General features: G+C 42.6%; 1 protein-coding gene across 2 annotated transcripts in view; it reads right to left on the bottom strand.

The window, feature by feature from the left end:
• Window positions 1–10,440, bottom strand: part of RRAGC (Ras related GTP binding C) — a 15,287-nt gene extending 4,847 nt beyond the window's left edge. The window contains exons 1-6 of one of the 2 annotated variants that reach the window (XM_029948585.1): window positions 10,118–10,440; window positions 8,175–8,378; window positions 7,014–7,213; window positions 4,373–4,487; window positions 3,243–3,385; window positions 1,145–1,293 (exon numbers count right to left, since the gene is read on the bottom strand). In XM_029948585.1, coding sequence (XP_029804445.1) covers window positions 1,145–1,293; window positions 3,243–3,385; window positions 4,373–4,487; window positions 7,014–7,213; window positions 8,175–8,378; window positions 10,118–10,354 — 1,048 coding nt within the window. In that variant the 5' untranslated portion in view covers window positions 10,355–10,440. The remainder of the gene's footprint in view (window positions 1–1,144; window positions 1,294–3,242; window positions 3,386–4,372; window positions 4,488–7,013; window positions 7,214–8,174; window positions 8,379–10,117) is intronic. The other variant, XM_029948586.1, reaches the window with a different exon arrangement.
• Between the last annotated feature and the right edge of the window lie 569 nt (window positions 10,441–11,009).

The following is an 11,009-nucleotide window of genomic DNA, read 5'->3' as shown; positions in this document are numbered from 1 at the left end:
GGGGCACCTGGGTGGCTCAGTCAGTTGGCCCTCCGACGTCCGCCCAGGTCATGATCTCACGGTTCAAGCCCCGTGTCGGGCTCTGTGCTGACAGCTCAGAGCCTGGAGCCTGCTTCAGATTCTGTCTCTCCCTCTCTCTCTGACCCTCCCCGCTCATGCTCTGAATCTCTCTGTCTTAAAAATAAATAAAACATTAAAAAAAATTAAAAAAAAAAAAAAGAAGACGACTGGGTGAAAATTCAATGTCAACAGTACAGGAAAAAGAATAGAAAAAAGAGAACACAGAATACCCTCTCTGACACGATGCGCAAGGGCTCCTTCAGCAATGCCACCACACAATCACCTGACCACAAGAGATCTGAGCTTGGACACCGGAAACCGTCATAACTAGTAACAAAAGCGGGACAGCCAAGCGAGACATGAAACGAAGTGCAAATACTCATCAGTTTTGACACCATGGACAAGGGAGCAGTGAAATGAAGTGGAGCTGTCTTACTAACAGCTCCAAACATGGGCCCAAGTCAGAGCTGGAGATGCGAATTTTTCCGTCAACTACACAGGGAAACTTTACCGGAGCCATGGTTTGGATAAGCTGACCAGGGGAAGAAGTGAAGAAGCGAGCAGAAAGCCTTGGCTCTGAGGAATGCTCAGACTGAGAAAAACGGTCAGGACAAACAGGAGAGGTGGTCAGAGAGACAAATACATAAAGTAACCTGGAGAGCTCAGCGTTAGGGAAGAACAGAGGGGGTAGACTTCCCCAAAGGAGGATCCGGCAGGGCCATATGCTTCAGGAAGCTGAAGAGGCGACAGAACGAGGAAAGGCCACTGCATGTAGCAGGAAGGGAACCTGGGAACCTGCCAAAAAACAACCTCGGTCCACAGAATCGGGTGGAAGCCAAACAACAGGCACTGAGACATGCATTAAAAGGACCCCAAGTAAGAAAGGCTGGAATTAAACACTTGACTTAACGCCAAAGATCAAAAGAAGAATAAAGTCTGGACTATATATGGAAAGGAAGGAACAAAAGTAGTTTGAGCTGATAATCCTCAAACACTGCAATATTATCTTCTCTTACTTTCAAGAACCTAACAAATGATGACAAAGAACTTCACATACAAAAACAGCCTTTTAAAATGCCATTACCTTTTCGTTCAAAACTTTCTTCCCTAAGAATGCAGACCAGTGCCAAAAATTTAGTCACTTCCTTTAAATAAAGGACAGTTGTATTATTCAGCTTGATAATTGCCATAGATTCTTTGTCATAAGCACTTCCACTTCCATCTTCCTTTAACCTGTTTTAAAAGAAAGTATTCGTTACAAGTTTCCCAACTAGGTATTTTGTCACATTTTTACGCACAATGACAAGTCTTTCCACCCAGTTTCCGGAGTGGCTTTTGAGAAAAGATACTGGCTTAAATACACTGGAACAGAAGTTCTCATTTAAGAGACATGGTTCCCAGACCTGGATGCAGTATTCCAGGCGCTCACACCTTCATCTTGTTTACCTAAATACATGGAACACAACGCCTTCCAATCTTCCCTCATAACTCATCTGTACCGACAGCATGCAAATAAAAAGGACCTAACCTAAGAGAGCTGCCATTTGGGACGCCAGGGTGGCTCAGTCGGCTGAGCTTCCGACTTCGACTCAGGTCATGATCTCACGGTCCATGGGTTCGAGCCCCGTGTCGGGCTCTGTGCTGACAGCGCAGAGCCTGGAGCCTGCTTTGGATTCTGTGTCTTCATCTCTCTCTGCTACTCCCTTGCTCTCACTCTCTCTCTCAAAAATAAATATTTTTTTAAAAATTAAAAAAAAGAGAGAGCTGCCATTAGTGAAAAGCAGCATAAAAACTAAAATGAATACAGTCTGTCAAAGACTCCATAGAATCTTGATGCTTACAAAGTGAGCCTTCAGGGTCTGAAAACTATTTTATTTTATTAGAATTGTCAGAATTATATGCTTCTCCTTCGAAAGATGTAAATCAAGAGTCAAGTAAGAAGCAAATAAAGCACACCAAAGTGCATGCATGGACTGTGTGAAGACTGACAGTAGAGATGTTCTCTTTTATAATGTGCTTATAATGTATTTTACAATGTACTTTATACTGGGGGAAAAAACTTTACAACTAAATTTGATTTTTATATTATAAAAAGAGATTATAAAATTTTGACTTCTTATAAAGAAAAAGCAAATGTTCTATTCATCCGTTTTCAAAGTAGGAATGGGAACATGAAACTTTACTAAATAATATAATAAACAGACAAAAATCACAGTTTTATCATGGGAAAAATAAAAACAAAGGAAAGCCTGTAATCACAACGGTGAAAAATAGAAACAGAAGACAGGGACAGACAGGTAAAGAACAGGTAAGGGAAACGCATTCTTCTCCTCCTCACAGGCAGCTGGAGAAAGATGCCGACAAATCGGGCTGAGAGACCAAGGTGAAGAACAGGGACAGAGATGAAAGAAGAGTTCAGACCAGGTGGAGAGAGGGACAGATCAAGGACACAGGTACCAGAAAGCACAGGTGATGTCCGAGCATCAGCGAGTGCCCTGAGGGTACCGATGTTAATACAGGCAGGGGACCAGGGCTACTATAAACAACAGAGGCTGTTGGCTTTTGAAATACCAGTAATTCTCCAAAATCACACGCTTTTGCTAGCATTTATAAAGCCCTGTAAGGAGTTTGAAGAATTTACATGAAGAGAGAGTTTATATTTTAGACATTTACTTTGGAAACTTAGACATATGGGTGAAAGTTTTCTATGTGCAAGTCCTTCGGACATCCAAAATTCTGATCTCCTTGTTTCTTAGCTCTATGAAAGATAAAGGATTCCTCATGCTCGCAAAGCCTGAAGTTAAATTAGGAACCAGGACTTCCTCTGTTGTTCAAAATGTTTTAAATAAATAAATCTACTTTTTTGACCTAGCTAAATCCCTAAGGGAGAAGACACAGTGCAAACCTCCCAAATAATGGCAGGGGAAACCTCCAGTGATAATGAAGTCTGGCACTTGCCACTCTTTTACCACTCTTACCCATCCTCTCGGAAGGAGGAAGACCTACAGGAAGTCCTACAGTCCACCTACAGAGACATCATGCTCCAAGTTGACGAACTATGGTCGGAACAATTCCACTCCACACAGTACCTGCTAGAAGCCTCAGAAATTAATCCCTCTGACAAACTGATCTGGTAGTTTTCCATCTGTCTGAAATCTTACCAACATGTATATGTAACTTACCCATATATACAAGACACATCAATTACGACATCAATCATGTCACAGCAAAGTTCGTAAGATTGCATATCCACAGGTGAACTGTCTGTGGCAATGTAGATTTTGCTGACAACATCGAAGAGAAAAGCTTTTTCAATACCTGAATTCTTGGAGAAACAAAATTGGGGAAGTGTCAGTTTTAAGAATCAAAATTTGTAATTTACTTAATATCCAAAATGACTGATTAACACACAGAGACATTTTTTAAATGTACAACCCCATACCGAAAAAGCAAATGATATTTGGAAACACTTCTGTTATCCAAGGGATAAAAGGGGAATTACTTCTCTGTTCTGATTTACTAACTTGCTTGCACCGAATTTGTTTCTTCTTTTGCTAAGACACCACCAAAAAAAAAAAAAAAAAAATTAACAACTTTTAAAACCCTCCAAAAATCAAGCCCTCCTACATTTTCAATAATCCTTTCTTGTTACAATAATCAATCTGATTTGAATGACCTTGCTACCAGGAAGGCTTTCCATGGTAATTAGCAAAACATAAAAGAATTAATTTTATGTCAACATCTAGCATAACCCAAAGCCCCAAAGAACTGGGGATCACTACATGCTGAGTCCTTCAAAGTCATGTCTGGAAAACATAAAAGTTGAATGTTAAATTTATTGAAGGAACATCCTTTTTTATTAAGCTGAATTCTCAAAATAAGAAAGGTGAAATGTGACACTAAGATTACGGTTAGCAAAGAAAAGATCAATTTTTCAACGTGACCTCCAATAAAGCAGACATTAAGCAGGAGTCAAATTCCCAAAATCCAGTCTTTTGCAGTTACTACTCTTCGTTCAGGAAACCAATATTATGGTTTTTTCTTTATCATGAAGATTTTTATTAGTTAAGAAAGCCTGAGAAAATTTTTCATTAAGTCCATTTTCAGACCAAAAGGGTGAGCACTAAAGAGCTCAGAAAATAACTCTAGCCATTTTTTTTGTGAATGTTCTTATGATTTATTCTACATGTTAAGTGTGTCATTAGTCTTTCAGCCTGATTCAGACTAATTCAAGCCAGTTTTTGGAGAGTTTGATAACACAGATATATTCAAGAGAATGGAATCAGAGACTATAGTGAATTAGCTCACTTACTGATATAAAGATATTTAATAGGTTTTCCAAGGTCGGCAGTTGTGGGATGAGTTTCTGCACCACCTTACTAAAGGCTTCAAATATTGAATGGTCATAGATACTAGTCAAATAAAAGCTGAAAAACACAACACAGTTTTGATTACTTTGACAAAGAAAGTGAAAATTATCATAAAATATAAAACTTTAAGTTTCTTATCATTTCATTTCAAAAAGTCCAAAGCCTTTTCATCTTGCCCATAATCCCCACTGGGGAACACAATCGCTGCCTCCCCACCTGGCTTGTAACCATCCGTCCTGTTGTTACTGTGCTTCCACAGAGGGCAATGCCCTAGGACCCAGGAAAGCATTTCCAAATGCAGAAACCTGCATATTCACCTAATTCTTTGCAGCCTGATCCAAAAAGCTTGGTTTCTTAAACCAAAAAAAAATGACAATGACCAAGATAAAAACCAAAAGAGACTACAGAGAAGGATGACATTTATTAAGTAAGAAGGTAATTCAGGCCTCTATTAAAGTGTCATCTCCTCAGAAAGCTCTTTCCCGACCCCCCTACCTAAAATAGCACCCCTTTCACCTAATATATTTTTCTTCATAGCACTGATAAGTACCTAAAGTTACCCTATACATTTGTAAGTGCTTTCGAGCTGTCTCAGTCATCAGAATGTGAGCTCCATGCAGACATTCTGACAGTTCTGCTTACAGCTATACCCCCAATGCCCTCAACAGTGCTCATAAATATTTGTTCAATAAACAAATGAACACAATAGATACTTAGAATTCATGTAAATAACATATTTAGAAAGATAGGAGCTAGGGCCCTCCTGAGAATGAAACAGGAATCTAGTAGCCTAAAAGGACATACAGTGGAGAAGTCTACAGATTTAACAAAACACATAGAAGAGACACCTTTAACCTTTTAAACAATATAGACAATTTTACCTCCTTTTTAGGTCAGGGAGTATACTTTTCATTACAGTTGTTCTATTTATTTATTTCCAAGCATATATTATAAAGTCAGAAACACAGATCTGTGAACATCACACTTTACAGGCAATTTAAAAACACTTTCGAGAAGGTGACCTAAGACCCTAACCCTACACAAGATGAGGCTCCACTTTAGATGTCAGAGCAATGAACAGGAGAGACCAATGGGACTCCCTAAAGGCACTAAGAACAAAGGAGTATTTGACTATTTCTGTTAGGCAAGACGGTTAGCAATGTGAGAAGGTCCTGTGACACCTGCAAGGTCTGTGACACCGGGAGTAGATGGGGACATGGAGAACCTACAACACAGGGCATGTAGTAAGCAGAGTTTCCGGTAACCGGAAATCGAATGAAGCTTAATCTACAGGTGTGCCAGTGATTAACAAAAGCTAGATGCAAAATTCTACAGAGGTTAACAAGGCCTAAGGCCCTGTAAGGAACTAGAGAAAGGGACAGAACGTACCACTGGGGTGGGCTGCCCTAGAAAGGGACACAGAAGTGGTGTAAAGATTAGGAGAATTCCCATGGGCACTAGGGAACACAGGACAATCATGACCTAAAATCCACTGTCGATAGTAGATTCCCAACAAGTAAGACTGAGGAATTTCATACGGAGGCACTTTCACTTTCTCTTACAAATACTGCTGAATTTTGTTTTAGGTGTGAATTACTGATAAATATTTTAAAATTTTAATGCAGGCAAACTAGAGATCAATGAGACTTTCTCTACATGACTTCCTAGAAAAATAACAGAAAGACCCTGGAGTGTGAGACTCTAGGGTATATTAGAGATAGTGATGGGGGTTGGATTGAGCCTATAAGGAAGTCACTGTAACAGACCAAGGATAAGGAAATAGCTACATGTGTGTCTCTCCCCTGCTTCCCCTTTAGCTGTCTGCATCATCAAGAGAACATTTTCTTGGGTATTTTTTATTAATCCTATCTACCTATCCACCAAAAAATACAAAATACAGATAATATTCCTCATACACTTTCAGAATATAAGCACATACACCATCAATCCTATCTAGTAGGTGAGTTGTTTTAGTAGTAACTTTTAATAATATTTATGAATCAATTCTTGAAACCTAACAGGAGCCCGCAACAATATATACAATAAACTCAACTAACCCAAACTTTACAGACTCATAAAAGCATAAAATGTTTTTAAAAACATACACACGATACATTAGAGTGCAGATTCGAAACTATAGTCTTTAAAAGGCCCTTCCTACTGAAAAAAAATAAAGTGAAAACTCAGGCTACAGAGAGCTACAACAAATGTGACCAAAAGTCCTTGAATAAAGGCAAAAAGAAAAAAAAAAAAAAAAGATGAAACCAAGAGAGGGAAGTCCCAAAACAGATTTATGCCATGAAAAAACAGGCTGATTCCAGTCTCTTGAGATGGATTTCTAAAAGCACCAAAGAAAACACTTTACATGACTTCAATCTCCAGGAAAATGCAAAAAAAACTGGGAATGAAACTTCTCAAGAACATCCAGGCTCCCAAAACTGAATTCGACAAAGAAGAGATCAAGAACATCACAGATTTGGGAAGGGCACACCAGTAACAGCAAGCTACGTGTTTGTAATGACAGAGATGGGAATACATTTACACATTCTTCAGGGCTCTCATATCAAACACACATGTTGTTACCTAAGGTGGAGTTTTTCTAGCCCAGCATCTGCAAGGTCATCATTGGCCCTTTGATGAATGTCCCTCTGTGTTTCTATTTTGTGATCATCAGACAGACCATCAACTTTGTGAATAAAAACCTCAAAATTCATGTCTGGGTTAACTTTGTAGGCTTTAGAAACAGTAATGTGAAGTCTTGTTAAAGCCTCCATGTAGTCATCCTGTAAGTCAGAACAAAATATTTTTTAAAAAGAAATCTTGTAAAAGTCAGTAACGAGTTAAGAAAGCCTCAAACCACCTCTTTCCCCGACCAGAGAAAATATATTGCCCTAATTATTCACAAATACTCAACACATTCTAATACACTAACTTAATCTAAATCTTTTCATTTCTCCGGATAAAAAAATTCAACTACCAAGTTAAAGCTTGTAATTTTTAATATTGATACTATAAGGAAATGGACATTTCTTCTCAATAGAATTTTTTCAAAGTAATCCCAGCTCTGCCATTCATTAGATGTGTGACTTTAATTAAGCAGGTTGCTTAAACCTGTGATCTGAAGTTTTACTTCTTCACGAAATCGGCGTTCCCGTACCTACCTCACAGCATTGTAAAGAGCAAGTTCTATCGACTCATGTATGTGCAAGTGTCCATTACAGAGCCTGTCGCTCAGAAACCATTCCTGACTGATGTTTACGCTTATAAAAAAGTAAGCCTCTTAAGGAGAGGGCCACGTCCCATTCTCCTCAGTGCCTTTCACATGCGAGGCCCTCAATAAATGCTTGTTGAGGGAAACTCAATTTGGACAGTAAGGAAACCAGTCACTTTAACATTTACTCAGTTCTCCCCTTCCTCCTGCTATTATGGGCACCGAGGAGACTTTTCCAGTGACATCCCCAGTATGTTAATGAAGTAGAGCAATATCCACTGTTAACAAATAAAGGTGGAAACCTGCTCATTAACTGGAACTCAAAGACCATCAACGAGCCACTCTCTCCTAATCATCTCCTGCTCTGTCCTCGCACACGGCATGCTCTGCAGCTGCAGCTCTCACACTGCAAGGAGCTCTCCCTGCAAAGAAATGCACTGCAAGAAGCACATGATAGAAAAGACAACTTTCCTTTGTTTCTACATCTCTTGACACCAGATAAAAAAGAAGTAAACATCTTTATTCCTAACTACCTGTGCATCAATGACATATATCAACGCTCCGGTTCCCCTGAAGATCATCTCGTAGTCAAAAGTTGGGTCAAAAAAGTCCATTTGCCCAGGAAAATCCCAGATCTGGAAATTCACAAAAGAACTATTGGAAATGTCATCTTTATAGATCTTGTTGGTACTTTCCAAAAAGAGGGTCTCGTTGGGTGACATTTTATGAAACACCACCTGTTAAAAGAAAGGAGATAATTTTATGACTATTCAGCTTTGTATTTCAAGTTCAAAATTCCCCCCTGAATTAACATGCAAAGAATTTGATCCTATAACAAAAATGTTTAAAGAAATAAAAAGTGAATGGTGTATCCATCACTACCCACTATCCTTTTACTTCTCAGAGATGAGAAGACACCAAATTAATTTCCATCAGGCCTATTCTGGAGCTAAATTTTTCTGCTATTTTCTCTGAACCACAATCAATCCTAGTAGTAGCAATGTCTCTTGTGTTAATTTTGTTTTTTGTTAAACTGTATTAGTTCTGCCAAAATCTGCTTTAAGATTACACAAATTTATAGCTAAAGTATAAAAATTTTTGTTCATTGAAAACTTCCTGGGAGACCTATATCAGGCTCTGAGAAATCATTAGAAATGTAACTGACTAGACTCTGCCTTCACTGAGTTTGCAGTCTTGTGGAAGAAATTAAACAGCCAGGAATCATACCAAGTAGAAAGTAATAAAAATTGGGGGAGCAGTGAGAGGAGACAGTGATATATGGGGGAGGGGAGGTGACAGAGGAGAACAGCTCCCATGAAAAAAGAAATGGTAAAGGTAATTAGTAAAAATCAGGATAATCCCAATCCATACAATTCTAACATAAAACCAATTCATCTCTGTTACTTTATGGAAGAGGAAAATGGGTAGTTACTCCCAAGGTCTGGTCAACGAGTAACAACTGAGAATTAAACCCAGTTTGCTAAAGCCCCACCATACAGGTACTCAAATTTTGCTACAATAAGTGAGAAGATAAATAAAACCCAGCAATCCAGTAAATTCAGAAGTAAACACAACACAGCGATCCAATACTTGCAGAAGAAGACCACTTTTTAAAATCATCACCTTAACAAAATATCAGAGATTTATTGTGGAAAGGCCTTTGCAACATAGTGGAAAGGGCAAGGTATCTGGCGTTTTAATACCAGCTCACTTGTGTGTGAGGGGGATGGCCTCAATTTCCCCCTTACTATAAAGGCTCTAGCCCTCCATTGGTTCCTGGCAGACCCGAAGTGAAAGCAAATGGACTGACCTAGGTCTGCAAATACTCTCGAGGTCTCAGAAGATTTTTGTATCGCATACGGGAGGACTATCACCAGCAATGATACTCGCCTGGCCACAAGTTCTAAAATTGGGGGAGTAACAGCCCCCGATCCCCAGTAATGTTAAATTCTCCTTCGCGGTAGTAACAAGAGCAAACATTAAAATGGCCAGTGATGTAGTCACAGCTCTTCCAGACGCTGCTCCCTGGGGCTCACCTGAGAAGCCCCGCAAACTCAGGCCACCTGAAGTGACAGGAATAGACAAAAAACAAAAACGGGCAGGGGAGGGAGTGGGACAAGTTTTCCAAGTTGGGACCGGAGAGTACGTCTCGGTTTCGGAAAAGCACGCAGGGGCTGGGTCCCAGGGGGCGGAGGTCCCGGGCGGTGGCACCGGCACCTGCCTCCCTCCAGCCGCTCTCGCTTTCGGGGACCCGCTCGGCCTCAGCTGACTTGGGCGTGGACTCTCAGTTCGGGGTCCTTCGCGGGCCGCGCCTCTGGCCCCACTCCACAGAAGACAAGAAAAAGCGCGGTGGGACAGCCTTGCCGGCCAGCCTCTGCCGCCGACCTCCTCGGGGGCCCCCCACCCCAGCCCGGCGGCCACCCAAGCCCCCGGGACGGGGAGAGAGAGCCGAGGGACCCGGCGCGGCCCCACTCACCTTCTGGATGGAGGACTTGCCGCTGCGCCGGAGCCCCATGAGCAGAATCCTCGGCTTGGAACTGTCAGCGCCCCCCGGACCACAGCCTCCGCCGGCCCCCGCCCCAACCCCACCGGCCGCGGCTGCTGCCTCCTCTTCCTCCTCCTCCACGCCGTAGCCGAAGTCCTTCGGAAACGAATCCGCCGCGCCGTAACTGCCGGCCAGGGGCGTCTCCTCCGCCCCGTACTGCAGGGACATGGTGCTGGAGCCGCCGCCGCCCGCGCCCTGACAGGCCAGGCCAGGCCAAGCCAGGCCGCCGCCTCCCCAGTCCGCCGCCGCCGCCGCCCCCGGCAGCCACCACCACCTCGCGGCCCGCCCCCCGGAGCCAGACTCTCATAGGCTCCGCGCCGAGGCCCAGCCCCTCATTGGCCGCCCGAGCTGCCACTCGGGAGCAGCAGGGTAGGTGGTGCCCGTCACGTGCCCGGAATCACCTGACTTGGAGCCGTGGAGGGGGGAGGAGGAGTCACGAGGAGGGTGGCCCGGACGGCCGAGCCCTGTGCCCTCCGCCCTAGCGAGCACCTCGGTCCTGCCCAGCCACGCGCAGTGTTCCTCGCTGCTCCCCTGCCTTCTTAGGAGGTCTGGAGGCCATCGCAACGGGAGATACTTTCTGGGCATTTGCGGGAAGAACTAGTTGTCCTCCTACCATGGTACTCGCCCGACCAGTATTTACTGATGCCCGCGATGCCCTGGGGGGACAAGGGACACAAAACTGAAACCGACTCGGACCCTGCCCGCCCTCAAGTTGCTCGAAGACTAATAGAGATCGGATCTCTGCGTAAGTAGCTTTGGTACGAGGTATGAAGCGGAAAGGTCAAAGGTGAAGATAACAATGCTCGGGAGTTGGGTGGGAAAG

The sequence above is a fragment of the Suricata suricatta genome, chromosome 8 (assembly GCF_006229205.1).
Source record: "Suricata suricatta isolate VVHF042 chromosome 8, meerkat_22Aug2017_6uvM2_HiC, whole genome shotgun sequence".
Taxonomy (NCBI): domain Eukaryota; kingdom Metazoa; phylum Chordata; class Mammalia; order Carnivora; family Herpestidae; genus Suricata; species Suricata suricatta.
Note: the sequence above shows the minus strand (reverse complement) of the source record. Positions and strands in the feature narration are given on the sequence as shown.